The 15644-nt window shown below is 41.7% G+C and overlaps 1 protein-coding gene across 1 annotated transcript in view; it reads left to right on the top strand.

Annotated features, from left to right (window-relative positions):
* Positions 1–15253, top strand: part of LOC114431550 (protein FAM19A5-like) — a 130910-nt gene extending 115657 nt beyond the window's left edge. The window contains exons 3-5 of the mRNA XM_028399086.1: positions 1945–2072; positions 9995–10172; positions 14262–15253. Of these exons, the coding sequence (XP_028254887.1) occupies positions 1945–2072; positions 9995–10003 (137 nt within the window). The 3' untranslated portion in view covers positions 10004–10172; positions 14262–15253. The remainder of the gene's footprint in view (positions 1–1944; positions 2073–9994; positions 10173–14261) is intronic.
* Positions 15254–15644: the final 391 nt, after the last annotated feature.

Here is a 15644-nt window from a genome sequence, read left to right as displayed (position 1 = left end):
GTGATAATAGAACATTGTGACTACAGAGAGTTGTTTCAATGGTAGAATTGATTTTCTGTGCTATTAATACCACTCAGTGGATGAAGCAGGAACATTTATCCATCACTTTTAACCTTCAGTTTGATCTTGTCCAGCTGCTGTTTGCTAATTTCCACTTTTAAACGCACACACACAGAAACAGCCAACAATGGGCGGCTGCTCCATGACAGCGTCCATATAATGAGATATATGAGATGTTGTACTGAATTTGAAGTTTACGCCCCTTCAGCTGATCAATGGATTAACATGTTTTTTAACCCAGTTCCAAACTGGTGGGCAGGCTGGATCCCACATGACTGGCAGCTAAAGGGCCTCTGACTGTGGGCGAAAAATACTGGCTTGACATAGATATTTGTCCACATTTTATTGTTATAGTGTTCTTTTACATTAGGACACAAAAACAACTACAAAAAAGAACAGACAATATTCAATATGTAACAAAATCAGTACAGTAAGAAACAAAACAAAGATGTGATGATCATACACACACTTTAGACATAACACGATCATACATACAAAAGTCAAATGAATAAAAAACAATAAATAAGATGGGATTGGTAGAATAATAATATTACTATTGCCAACTATAGTGTATAGTCAGGCTAAGAAAAGGTCAGATGTCTAAACTTTTAATGTTACCCTGGTGAAATAGAAATGGAGCCTAAGGGTGTTTTCACACTTGGTGCTTTCAGCCCTCTAAACGAACTCAGATCGATGACTCAGCCTTTTTTGCGCATATCTGAACACTCCAACTGTACCCAGAATTCAGTGCAGTGGGGGTCTGAGAGCTCTAGAGGACCTGGTGTGAACAGGTTGGGGTGAACAGCCCCAACAAATCTGAATTGGACCAGAAGGAGAACCTGGTCCTCTTTGTAATAAACTCACAGTCTAAACACAAAAAGAACTGAGACCTTTTTCTCTTTTTGGTCCACTTGAAAAGGACTGAGTTTGGTTCTTTTAAAAGGGACCACCCTTAATCTTTGTCTAAATCAAACCAAGTAAAAAAGTAAATATTAAAAAATAATAATACAATTCAGGTCTCCTGAAAAGTTTTTTGTGTGTGTGTGGATTTTTTCATTTCATTTCAGTTAGTTAGCTGAGATAACACAGGTATGGTACCTGGTTAAAAAAATAGTTGCATTACACTGTCACTATGTTTACTGTTACACTGTTGTCATTGTGTCACTTACAGTACATGTGAATGGAATATCTGAGGCATGGGGCTCTTTGTGAAACTAACTGAAGCAGAGCAGGTTGAGACAAATGTACAAAGTACAGCACGTAGTTATGACAAAACATTGAGCGTTCAAACTTTGTTTGACATATGAGTATATATATATGTGTGTTTTAATCCCTGGGTGTAGAAGCTTCTATGCAGGACAAAATCCTTCATCCTGCTTGAAATATTGCAGAAGGTTGTAAAACCTCCTAAATATCATTTGTGATGTTTGATTTTATTTACCTGACTGATCACAGAACTGTCAATTTCTCTCCATCTGTCTGATTCCCACCATCTTCCCCTCATCCTTCACTGTCACCCCCTTCTCTCATACCTCTCAATTGTCTCTTTACTTCATTGCTCTTCATCTACCTGCATATCTCGTCTCTTCTTCGGCCCACCCCTCTCCATCCATTTTCACTCCATTTATATGTATTTCTACACATTTTTTTTCTGTCTCTCCTTTTCCATCATTTTTCAATCGTGTTATATCTCCGCCCATATCTGTCTCCCTCCATCTGTCCACCCCCCAACATACTCTCTCTATTTTAATCTCTGCATCCACTTCTCTACATCATTTCTCTTCATCTGTTTATTTGTCTGTATATTTCTTCCTTCCTCACCTTCTTCACCTTTCTGATCGCTCTCTCTCTCTCTCTCTCTCTCTCTCTTTGTCTCCTGTGTAGCTGGGATCGTTCGGAAAAAGCAGTGGTGTGAGATGGTGCCATGTTTGGAGGACGAAGGCTGTGACCTGTTAGTCAATAGATCTGGCTGGACTTGTACACAGCCCGGAGGCCGAGTCAAAACCACCACGGTGAGTTCAGGCTCTCTTTTAGCCCCTCAGGTTGCCACACCAGTTGAAATAAGAACAGATTGAAACCAAAACTGAACAGTTTTGGACTAGGCTATAGTATGCCGAGGCTATAACGCTTAATTAAATTGCTTCTTTAGGCTTTAGGATATGTAAAAATACTTAGAAACCTTTTAAAGCTTAAAGAATGTGAACATTTTGACTGATAAAACACACAAAAATGCCTTTTATAAATATATAGTAGAAACTATGTTTCTGCTGTTGCTAATGTTAGCAAAGGCCTTGTCTGCACATGCAGTGTTTCCTTAAAAGATCTTCGGCACAAATAAATGCAGTTGTGTTTTCACCTTTTTGGAGTATGCACTGTGTTTCCATGAGGTGATGCTGTGCAGCAGCAGATGTGGCTAAAATAGTGTTAATGCTAACCCTTAAACAAGACGTGTTTATACAGATAAATGTAGAGTTAACAGAGGAAGAGAAGCTTCAGAAAGCGCTGCTGAGGTCACTGCTTCATAACCCAACACCCCCACAAAACAGACCCACAAAAGCTAACCTGCTGCCTGGCTTTTTACACGCTTCTGATTGGCTAATATATAACAATGATTCTCAAATCCAATCAAAACAAATTTATCTTTGCCAGTTTTTTTTTCTGAAATGCCATCCTGCCACTGCTTCAATCCTTTCATATTGACTTAAGATATGTGAACTTTAGCATGGGCTTACTTTCAAAATAAGCTAATAATAATAATAATAATGTGAAGTTCATTTTGAATATATTAGGTAAATAAGCATCAGCTTAAGACAACAATAGTCTAATTTAGACCCCAGGCCTCATTTTTAACACCTCTGCAAGTATATGTACTGTATGTGCCTTCTTTGTAGAAGCTGGCATAGTAAGTGGTCCTGCTTTTTTAGCATATACATGACATACAAGTCCAGCATTCTGTCTTCTTTAAGCTCTGTGTTTTGTTTCATCCAAGGGAAACTATAGGTAATAATGTAGTCCTGCCATGTGTGGCCATTTATTTAACAGATTTTCATGCTGTACATAGACAGTCAGAATCAGAATTGTGTTTATTGCCATAAAAGTGAAGGGAATTCACATTAGGAATTTGCCTTAGTGATTGGTGCATACATAAAAACATATAATAATTAACATGAAATAAGATAAAACTAAAATAAAATTAAGTAATTAAGTAAACAAGGTAAACAGAACCACTTGGCATTCACTTTACAGTCTTCTAAAAATGTTCATCCCCAAATAGGCTACTATACATGCTTTGTTTACTTCCTCGTTGCTGGCAATTACCTTAAATCAGTATTGCTTTTAATGGTAATGATTTCAGCAAATGGGGAGCCACCTCCGTATTGGCTTAGATGCCACCCATTCATTCACCCAGTCCATGTTCTACACCCTATATCCAGCTCTCTAAACATTACACACCCACTTTACAGAAGACATAAACACTCACTCTCCCACTTGTATGCATAGACAATTAAAGAGGTTTCAGTTGATGTTATGCAACATACACACATACACTCACACACAACACAGCTGCCCTATCTCTGAATGTCAGTGGGTGAACATTGAGGACCAGTGGGGCATCATTAATGCATTTGTCACAATGTAGTCATCAGCTGACTAACTTGTTTATGCCTTCCTGCTGAAAGACAAACACACACACACTTGAATGTTTAACCATAGGTGATACAGTTTGCTATCAGTCAGCTGCTGCCCTTGTTGTGAGTCATGTGTGTGTGTCTCTCTCAGCACCCTGACACAAACCTGAATATGAACCTGGTGGTGACAGCAGTTACATGTTCCACCTACAATGTAATTTGTTATCTGGGCAGGCAGATACACACACGCACACACACACACGCGCACACACACACACACACACACATGCGCAGGTGAACTGAAGCTGTATCCATTTATTATATTTGGCAGATATAAAGGCCTGTGTGTGTGTATTGAGTATGAAAACATGGTGGTCACTGCAGGTTTGAAGGATAACAGACATAATGTGTGTACATGCGCGTTGTCACTGATAAAGGTTAGTTTCTTTTTTTCAGTGTTTTCATGCATAACTATGTATATGTGTCCCCTCTTTCCTGCAAAGGGTCGGCCCTGTAAGCTCTGGCCTACATGTACATTTCACATCCTGCTTAGGATGTCAGTCAGTGTCGCTCTCATCGGCTTTACGCTGACAATATGCAGGATGTGACAGGTATTCCTTGCTTGCTTCATTGGCTACTTTAAACTTGGTGACAGCTAGTCAAACGGCTGGACAGCTATGCGCACTCATCTGTGCCGGTCCGTATGTGTGTGTGCGCGCCTAAGCAGCTTTGACTGTCAAGGAGACTAATAACTGGCAACAAGACGACTCAGGTTAAAGTTTAAAATTCTTCTTAAAATATTCATTTATTTGATGGATGGCTCATGTGGCCTCTCCTTTCAATCTCTGGAAGATTTAGGACGCTGCTACATGTCACCTAAAATGCACTAATAGGTTGAGACTGACGCCGAAGCAAAAATTACATAAACCTCTTGTTATCTGCAGGCCCAAGGGACGATCACCTGCAAAAACTAAACAAACAATTTACAATATCCCCCCATCCTTTGAACAAATGGCCCCTTCCCTAAGGCTTTCCAAGGTTACAGCAGCCACCCCAAATATCGCCTGAGGATGACTGTTGACTGTGCACAGTCCAGTGAGCATGTCCGACCTGTCTGTCAGGTGTTTGTGCGCAAAACATCAATGCAGACAAACAGACACGTCCCCCCTTGGGGGTATTTGACTAAACCGAGTCAATCTGACTCAGCCCCCATAACGGGCTGTTTTGGACAAATGTCAGGAGGCAGCTCGCCTGTATTGGTCAAATGTTTGAGAGTTTGTGTTTTCCCTGTCAAACAGAGGGAGACTGTTGTTCAGGATGACACCACTGACCTCGTCTCTGCCTTTACTTGGCAGCAAGGCCCGGTCGTGAGACAGATTAGATGTGCCGCGCGTCCTCTCTCAACCTACAGAATGTCACTCACATCACCGGCCACCACTTGATGCACTTCTGCTTGACTGTTTTTTTTTTTCACGTTCTCCCTCTTTCCTCTCCTCCTTGCTACCCTCTCCCCACACATTTATCTTAGTCTGACCCTGTGTTGAAGAGCACACGGTTGTTCCTGTCAATAAAAAAAACCTCAATATGGATTTCTCTAAGGCCAACTCCAGAAGACACACATAAAGATTGATATGTACATTGCTCTTTGTTGACAGTGACGTTTGTAGTGAGGTTACTTTTAGTAGCGGCACACAACAGCTTAAAAGGACACATATCAAACAGAGGTAGCACCTCATTTATTTCAGTATCAGACATCTCACTGGTACAGTGACATGTTTCTCCTTCTGAAGGATTGACCCAACAGAAAATGAAATCCCTCCAAATTAACCATATCAGGCTCTGAGGCTGGTAATGAGACCACGAGAGGATTACTAAATGAAGCAATTGTCACCAAAGAATTCAGTCTAGAGCACATAAAACATCACATCCGCCCAAACTCAAGCTCAGACACACAGTCATTACTATCCATGTCAACAGCAGCTACATCCAGGGCTGAGAAACAAAGCCAGTGTAGAGGTTTAAAAAGCTGCAGTCCCCCTTGTGGCCTGTGAGTAAACCCCTCTTCCTTAACTCATACTCCACCTCTGTTCCTGTGTTTGGATTAGGCAGGAGTTTAGATCAACTATGAATCATCATTCCTCTATAGTTATACACTGTCTATGGCTTTTACAGACAGAAAACACAAGAAAAAAAATATAAAATCAGTGTTTTGATTACAAGTTGCAGTACAGGCTTCGTGTTGTGGATATATCTAGTTCATAGTGATTCTGGCTTTTGTAGGCTGGAAAAGCTTTAAGTAAGAATTCATCTCACAATTGTAAACAAGTAACTTTCTTTTGTTTTCCCCAGTTCTTGCCATTGTCTTTTTAAAGCCCTAGTGCTTACAATAAGATGGTGATTCTGTCGTAACCTAAGCAGGTCATCCACAGCAGACCGCAGTATAATAGCAGCAATCAGCAGGGCTAAGTAAAGCACATGATAAATGTGTGCGTGTACATTTTTCAGCAGTTTTCTTGCAAATTGAACATTTCAATTTAATAAAATAATTAGTTGTTTTTCTCTGAAGGTTATGATTATCTGGGTTTTTTCCTCATTCATTTATAAATATTATATTATATTGTCTTGTGTAGTCTCATTTTTTTCAGATTTGGTGGTGAAAAGGTCTAAATTTTACACAAGGTTCTTCAAAATATAATGATTCTTTCCAAAATCTTCACCACATGCATCTGTGTGTATAAAGATGTAAACTACAACTCATCTCTTTTAACATAATATTATGTACAAATACATGTTAAACTTTAACAGCTTTTACTGAGTTCTAGTCAGTCATGCTAGAAGGCCTGCTGAAAGCTTTAACACACACTAAGGCCCCATTCACACTGGAGAAAGTCAATCCAGCTAGAGTAGGATTGAATCGAGATAGCCTTTAAGCTAGATACGTTCAGACCTATTTTCAAATCTGGCTATCACACACGCATGTCTACGCTCAATCCAATGTGTGTTTTTGTGTCCCGAAAAAAAACTCGGTGCAAAGCTGTCGTAGTTCGACGGTTGTTTACACATGGCTTTTGTCAGGACCTAAACACTGTCCCCGGAACCCGCAAGTATGATGTCGGGGGCAAAGCTGACATAGATGAGCAGACGTTTACATGTGGCTTTTGTATGCGACCCCAACACTGTCCCTGTGAACCCGGAAGTATGGCGCTAGTGACGTCTACTAGCCGCCTTGCGTTCAGACCTCAGCCAGATGTAAGCCAATCTGGCTAGATCCAACTCCAAGAGGTGGATTGAAATTGAAAGTCCGGGTATATCCAGATTCACAATGTTCAGACTCAGAAAAAAACGATCCGGATTATATCTGGATACGGCCCTAATCCCACTAGCCACTAGCCGGTTTGACTTCCCCAGTGTGAACGGGGCCAAAAAGTCCATTTTCACTGTAGTCACTGCTGTTAGTGTAAACATTAAATATGTTCTGTTGTGTGCAACAGAGGCTCTACAGTCTACATTATCAGTGGAGAAGCAATCAACATATTACATATAACATATAAGTGTCTATCTGAATTCAATGAAATCCAAGTTCAACCAAACAGATGCTACCCAAGCTGCAAGATTTATATCGCAATTATATTACAATAAGATGAGGTCTGTATGCATATATAGTCACAGCATACTCTCAATATTTTGATCACCAGATAAAGACATTTTATGCAGCAGCTAGGGGTTATCCCCCCTCCCGCCATGATACTGTCCGCCCTCTTTGATGCTAAATGATCTGAATCTACATTTTTATCACAGTTACCACAGTCAAATGCTGCATTTGCTGCCTTTACAAGACGCTCACTTTTAGCAAAACGATGTGTAGTCTCAGCAGTCATCTCCCATACTTCCTTCTCTTAGTTGAAGGCTTACTGCTGTCTCTCTCCAGAGAGGAGGATGCTCCGCGCCATGCCCTCCACCATTTTAGACTGGCAGATGAAACGGCGTGCAGAGCTATCTCTCCCCGCATGAGCCGACGGAGGGAGCTCGGCGAAAAAAGAGGCAGAGTGAATAGCGCTGTTAGAGGGAGAAAAAAAAGTGAAATCACCTCAGGTTATCTGGCGGCTTTTGTGACAGCCTGATAAGACGAACAATTCAAAACAGAGACAGAAACGCAGCACGAGAGAAAAGGGAAAAAAAGCAGCATGACTGAGAGACAGAGAGCCAGTCAGACGTGAAGCGGCGTCATTTTCAGTTGGTTCGCATCAAGCCGTAGCTCTTGTTAAGCCCTTCAGTGTCTGATAAGTTCACAGAAAAGGACAGTTCTTTCAAAAGCTGTGTGGTAATTGCACATAAACCCTGTCAGGCCTTTTTTTTTGGACAGTCATGCTGTTAATAAAGTGCAGCCAGCACTTTAAATTGATTATATCACAGCAAGTCACTGAAGAGACCTATTGTTATGGAGTACAGTGCACCATCATTTTCAGACAAGATGCTTCCAAAACAACTGACAATGACCAAAAATGTCCGACGTCTGACTTGCTGTTAATCATATGTTCCATTAGATCCTGATTGGGGGTATTTATGCTGTGAACAGGGTGCTATGAGCAGAAGTGGCACCCAGTGAGAGAAAGACTGTGATTACTGTAATCAAGTCTTTTTCACTAGAGGAGAGAGGGACACACACACACACAGAGAGAGAGGGCTGCGACGGCCACAAGTCAAGATAGAAAGTTTGATAAAATGAGCTCATGTGTGCGTCTTGTGCATATTTTATACACACTGTAGGTGCTCCGCATGAGGCTTTGTGTGCATTCATGGAGAAGAATCTGACACTGGGCCGACTGTACATTAGACGATCTCTGAGGCTATGTACGCATTTCTACATCTGCCAGTGACAGCGTGTGTTTGGCCAAGTATGAAAAAGCACTTTCGATTGGGGGGTTTGTAAGCAAGTGCTGAGCCCCCCTCCCCCCAAATCACACACACACACACTCCATCACTTCCTTTCTTCCCCTTCATCTCCATGGATCCAGCTCAGCCTGGGCCTGATGGGATCCCCCAAGTGCCCCCTACAATCACCATGTGTGTGTGTCCCCTGCCCCTATGCTCCCCACTTCCTGTGGTTCTGGGTCGGTACCGGCCTCGGTAATTGATCCCTCTGGGCACATCCAACAGTGGGGGTTGAACAGAATCACTGCTAAGAAGACAGCTGCTTGGCCAACCCCAGACAGGCCTAAAGAAAGAAGGGAAAGAGAGAAAGAAACCCTGTTGCTGCTAACCATTAGCTCCGTCTGCCAGCATCCTTCTAGAGGGAGCCAAGTCAGCACATCACCCTGGCTTGGGAAATATTGGAAACCTGGGGAAGATGTTGAGACTGGAGCTGACATGAAAAAAACAGTCTGTCTTTCAAATTTCCTGTCAACAGCCCTGTGGGATTGATCTGCTAAGTGAGCAACCCAAAGCCTCTGCTAGCCAGTGAAAGAGTCCCCCCCCTGTCTGAGTGTCAGCCATTTCCATTTCTGTGTGGCCAAAAACCTGTAATTGATTTCATAAAGCAGGGACTGATAGCTGGCTTGTGTTTGCACTGCGAGTAGCTCCAATTCACCAGAGGTGGAGGTTCATTCTGACAACCAGGCAACACACACACACACAAAGATGAAACATGTGCACACACAAGCCTAAATGCAGTATATTGCTTCTGTTCTCAGAAAATCATGATTCTCCAAGATGAAGTCTGCCTTTCAGGCAGTGAAGAGGAAGAAACAACATCTCTTGAGTTCAGTTTTGTGAGCATGAACAAAAATCCTATGGGTTTTAAACTTAGGAAAAGATTTAAATAAAATAAAGAAAAGAACGTAATTTAATCACAAAAATTACAGCCTGCTTAGAACCATGTCAGCACCAGGAATATTTCTATATTTGCAACAGAGGCTGATGGGAATTTAACTAGTTCCAGCTTAGTTAAGACAAACTAAAAGGGCTGAAGATCAAAGCTCTGACCTTCTGGTGGCGCTATAGGGCGCTATAGGTAAAAGTCTATGGTTCAAAAAAGTCAACAGGCTCCATCGTCTGGGGACCATTCAATTTAATCCCAATCCATCCTGCAGGTTTAGAGATTATTTTAACCTGGCAATTATAAAGACTAACAGTCCATTTTATGCACAGTTCAACTCTCCAGCTTTCCAAAATACAAGGTGGTGATGATGGTGGTGTGACTGTGTCTAAATTTGGAAAATAAAAACATGAAATAAAATTTGCTCATAAAACTCTGCATCCTTTGGCTTGATAACGAACCGCCTTCCCCTCTCCCTCTCTCCCCTCAGGCTCTATGACGCGACAAGAGTCCCCCTCGACACTCTTGCACTATGGAGAGCATTGATGACCCTTTGACAGACAGCCAAAATCCACCAACCAACACCACCACCATCACAACAGCTCCACCCATACCCTGGTCCTGCAAAGGCAGGAAGCAGCCACAGAGCAAGTCACGGAGGCAGCAAGGTACATCAGGACTAACAGAATCTTTGAATCTGGATCTGCTTCATTTTGTGGTTGAAGTTCTTACAGGTCCAAGTGTCCCGTCGGCATAAACTAGCTGTCACAGATGACTGGCTGATTGGCTGATAGGTCGCTACTCGCAGACACCTGCATCAGCGCTCCGTACGCTGTCTGACTCGTTTATAGGACTAGACTATAGGAATTTCTGTGCAGTGAAGTTATTAATGCCATGTGTGGCATGAGACTGTGAGAACTTGTTGAAATGCGTGAGTCTCACTCTCAATGTGTGAGACTTGAGAGCCCTGTCTATTGGATTATATATAACTAAATTCAGTCAGTCATATGTTTTATTATACATGTCTCCATTACATATGTTTTATTATTTAACAACAGTGCTGTTATCAAATGTCTTTTAATTAGAATGAGTCATTATGATCAGTATTATGGTTTTGTTAGTACAAAAACACATTATCCCAGATTTAGAGGGACGCATGCACACACAGATACAATTCAAACAGCCGTCTGCTTGTTTGATTTCTTCATTTAGCTCATTCATTTTTTTTTCCATAAGCTCTTCATTTCCCTCGTGTGTCTTTAAAATCCATGTGTACAGCTTTATTTTCATCCTGCTTTATTGGCACGCTCTCTATATTGTCTTTAAAGTATTGTGTCGGATGGCGCCCAAATAAAACATGGCGCCAGACAGACTCTGATATTAATACATGTGTTTGGGAAATAGAGAGAGTAGCCATGTAGTAAATTTAATGTACAGGGTAATAAAAGGGGATGAGGCTGCAGTCATAAAGATGCTTGCTCTTGTTGAGAACCTAAAAAACCAAGGCTCTTCTGTCGGTCAATACTGTCGACGTTTATGGCTGAAAAAGAAAAAAAAAAACTGATCCGGCTGCAGTCCAGACAGAAAGTCTTCAGTACATTCTATAAATACAACTCAGATCCCTGCACTCTCCATCAAACAGGAGATTATTGTGTAAATTGGATTTAAACATGTGATCTTGTCACATAAAGAAGACAGACGTATGGAAGGCAACACCTCACACATGTTGTTTGTATCTGAAACAAGCTGATGATGTTTTTTGTTAGTAGCCTGATGCCATCGCGGGTAAATCTGTTCTAATGTTCCCTCTTGAGCATTAAGTTCTGATCATATTGTAGGATGCAGATAGCGAGCTGTGTTTGCTTTGATGTTCAGAAAGAAATGCAGTATGAAAGGGTTGATAATGACATAACACCCCAGATAGCTTTGAACTCTCTCTTAATGTGGAATAGGGCCTAGTGTCTGGAGGCCCAGCGCATACATGTTCATGTATTTTGATCTCAGCATCTGCTTCAGGCGTTATCCAACATCACAGCACGTAATGAGCGATTTCCTCGTCCCTTATTAACCTGTGGATCATTCCTCACCTACAAGTTCACTTATGAATATTCATCCACAAAGCTTATTGTGCAGCTTGAGTCTAACATCAAACAGCGAGGGCAGAAACAAGCAAAGGCGAGGTGATGCAAATGCACTTTTGGAGGCTTCCAGGGCATCCGCAAGACTAGTCATCAATTAATCAACTGTATGCTCTTCAGATTTTTCTTTTTTTTTGAACAGGGAAACTAGATCAATTTTCTTTCTCACACACACATTAACACATTCACCGTGGGCCACAGCGCTGTGACATTTTGAAGGGAGTCAGCGAGAGTTCACGCAGAGAGGAAATGTCAAGCCGTGGCCATATGTTCAGCTGATTTCACCTTTACTCCTCCAACTCCCAGCTGGACCTCCACAATGTATCGTGAATGTAGTTTGCAGATGCGGCCTGCATACACCTACACTTGAATGCACACTACCCGATGCATGCAGTGTGAAGCAAGGCGGCACAAATGCCTATCCATTTTTTCTAGCGTGGCCCAGAGACAGGAAGCGGCATGTAACATCCCTAAATCAAATGTTTTTTCTCATCTTGGATCGAAGGCTGCTGGGTAAGTGTCGATACCTATCGAGTGGAGGTGCCCGCATGACAAGAGATGGCTGCACGAACGACACATTAACACAGATGGATCACGTCCATGATGATCCCCTCTGTTACTGTGACACCTCCAGCTGACGGTCTGATTCTCTTAGACCCTGTTCACACTGGGCAAATTAATCCGGCTAGAGTGGGATTCAGGCCAGAGTCTGCGAATCTGGATACATCTGGATAAAGCGTGATCCACCTCTCAGAGATGGATCTAGCCGGATTGGCTCAAATGTGGCTCAGGGCTGAACGCAAATCTGGCTAGCGACGTGATATTTCTGGTTCATGGGGACAGTGTCTGGGTCGCATACAAAAGCTGTAAACAACTACGTCAACAACGTCGTACTTTGACAGCTTTGCGGTCCTACCACAGCCTGAACAGACTCTGTATATTACGAGGCGCCACCTAGTGGTTTGGAGGACAACAAACAAGCCAGATTAAGCAGGGTTGAGTGCAGACACACGTGTATGACAGATTTGAGAATAAGTCTAAACGTATCCAGCTTAAAGGCTATCTGGATTCAATCCCACTCTAGCTGGATTGACTTGGATCTTGTTTGATCAGCCACATCACTGTACTCAAAGTTTGCCCAAAGTGTTCAAAAGCCACCAGACCAGCACCGCATCATATTTCCATCATCTCAGCATTTCTCTGGCACGAGAATGGAAAATATTCGCTCGCTGTTATAAGATATAAAATAGAGTAATACGGTCGTTTCCTGATAAACCCGAGGTAATAATCACCTAGGGCCTGTGAATTTTATTCATAGGGCAAATTCATCTCATATTCATCTGACATTCGTTCCTCTTTTTTAATGGAAGGCTTGCATTTCCCCAAGATGAGATTTGTGTGTGAGATTTATGGGGAACCATTTGCCACAGTGTGGGTGTGAGGAAAGAGCCATGCTAGACACTGACTGTGCAGCAGCTTGCATAAAATAAGACGGCGCTGTCTACTTTCGTTCATTTGCATTGCATTTCTCTTCCCCCACAACAATGTTTCTATGCAGTGATTCCACACTTTCATTTTCTGATCACTTGGTAATCTCAGCGTTCCCACAGAGGGGAAGCTGGGATTACACACCTGTCTGTGCAGCGAAGTCACAGCTGGGTCAAAAACTATGACATCACCATGATGATTAGTAGATTATTAGTACTCATTCTATCACTCCACTGAATTCCTTTAAAACCATCAAGACTTCATTGTTGTGAATTAATCCGCAGCAGTTTTTGGAAGGCGTCAGAAACTCGGTGGTGTTGGCTGTGTGTGAGTGGCGGGGGCCCAGATGGTGAGGAGGCTTTGGATTTGTCTTTCTGTGCTAGATTAATTGTTTCTCAGTCTGTGCACTGTGAGACTGGCTTTGTGATCAGGGTTACACCCGCTGAAGGATTCTAAATATTTGACACCAACGATGCTATCAGAGTGCACTAATTAGCATCTTACAGTAATGTTGCTAAGGAGCAACACATACACAAAGATTATTATTTATCTTCACACTAAGAGTTCGATGAGAAGATTAACTACTTTTTACATACAAAGCTACAGCAAGCAGCAGGTTAGCATAATGACTGAAAGGCCTGTTAGCTTAGATTAGCATAAAGACTATAAAACAACTATATATAAAAATAACTGATATATTTATGACCTTCATAGACACAAGACAGCTGTTTGTTCCTGCTGTTAATGACAATTTTAAAGATTTGATTCTCTTTAGCGACACCTGTGGCAAAATGCGGTAATTGCAATTGAGACTTGATACAGAAATGAAAAATCTGAAAAACCTTTTTGTGGCTGTAGATTTGTATATATTGTGAATTTAATTTCAATCTTCTTATCTAACCTCTAATAAAAAGCAAATATAAACAAGTAAATCATAAAAACAATAAAAGCAAAGTAATACACATGATAAAAAGTGTTGAATTGTTAAAACAAAATGCAAATAAGTCGAGTCTTTAAACTGTTTTTGTGTAAAAAGAAAAAAAAAATATCTTCAGAAAATCCCCTCGGGAGCTCAGAGTGACTGAGTGATGACAGCTGTCTCATGCTTGCTCTGTTCTCGTTGGTTCACAGGTGTCGTAACACAGCCGGAGACGGGAAAACCAGGGAGCGACTGTTGAAAGGGAGCAAGCTCTCCCCCTGGACACTGGACAAACCCGCTCTAAGACAATTCCTATTTCCTGTGACCTCCCCCCCACCCTCCGGGTACTCTGACCGCTCCCTCCTGCTATCTGTCGTTGGGTCAACATGTCCGCCTCCTCGCTCCACTGTATCTGCCTGCTCTGTGAAAATTAGCAGCACCTGCTCGTGCCACAGAGGATCAGAAGTCACCTTACAATCCCACGAATGTTTTTTTTTCTTCATCATTGGAAGCCCACAGTTTGGAGCTGCTGCCTGAATTTAAACAAAGGGATTTTTTTGCCACATCTCCTAGTGCAGGAGTTCCAGAGCATAAGACGGGAGCATTACAGACCGAACCCTGTTGCTTTCTCGGACCATCTCACGAGGCCGGCGAAAAAAACAAAAACAAAAAAAAAGAACAAAAAACTGAGCGCTCTCTGCTGTGAATAGGCCTTCTGCTGGAGTAAACCTCCCATATTTTTATAGACCAAAGACAAAACAACAAATATGATCATAACGACAGAGATGACCGTGTGGTGAGGACACATATGTACTTCGTGTGTCACCACCGATGACCGCCCCCTCCACGGGGGAGACGCGGTGCTCACAATGCTAAATGAACCTTAGCGACTGGTGGCATACGAACAACAATCAAATCAATCAAAACAAAAGGAGTACTTTTAAAACTTTGCAGACTTTTTTTTCTCAGACTAAGCCCACTACTGTATTTTGGAACTGGAAAATATAGGTACTACATACGTATAACTGTGTATCTAAAAAAAATTGCATTTTTCAGTAGCTACGGTTGGGACAGCTCGCAGGAAGGATGGTGACGGGACATGGAGGGTTAAATCATATTAAAGAGATGATGAATATCTACAGAGAGTATAAATGCTGTCGAGTGTGACAAGAAGGAGTAAAGAAATGTCATTAAATGTATTTTGAAAGGCCCTAAAAAGTTATATATTTAACAGTTTTATATGTTGTACCTTTGTAGAGAAGCTTATTGGACTTAAAATGTGGTCACAATGGCAGTTTAGTAGGATGTTGAACAAATGCTGTTGTTCTCATTACTGCTGGCTCGTAGTCCCAGGTTTTTTCTGTTCACACCTTGGTAGCTGCTTTCTTTTCATGGTCATCTACAAGTCACTGTCTATCAGAAGCATTAACGAAAAAAAAAGGAAAGTGACAATTTTATTGAGGACTGATCTGCAGCCAACTGAACATTGTAAATCTATGGTAGTCAGTGGAAGCCATTGAAATCTGCTAATTTGCTATGATATTGTATTGTACACGGTGTGGAATACTGACTCATTTCCTCTCTATGGGTTTTGA

This window comes from Parambassis ranga, chromosome 2 (assembly GCF_900634625.1).
Source record: "Parambassis ranga chromosome 2, fParRan2.1, whole genome shotgun sequence".
In the NCBI taxonomy this organism is placed as follows: domain Eukaryota; kingdom Metazoa; phylum Chordata; class Actinopteri; family Ambassidae; genus Parambassis; species Parambassis ranga.
This window is presented reverse-complemented; position numbering and strand designations above follow the sequence as displayed.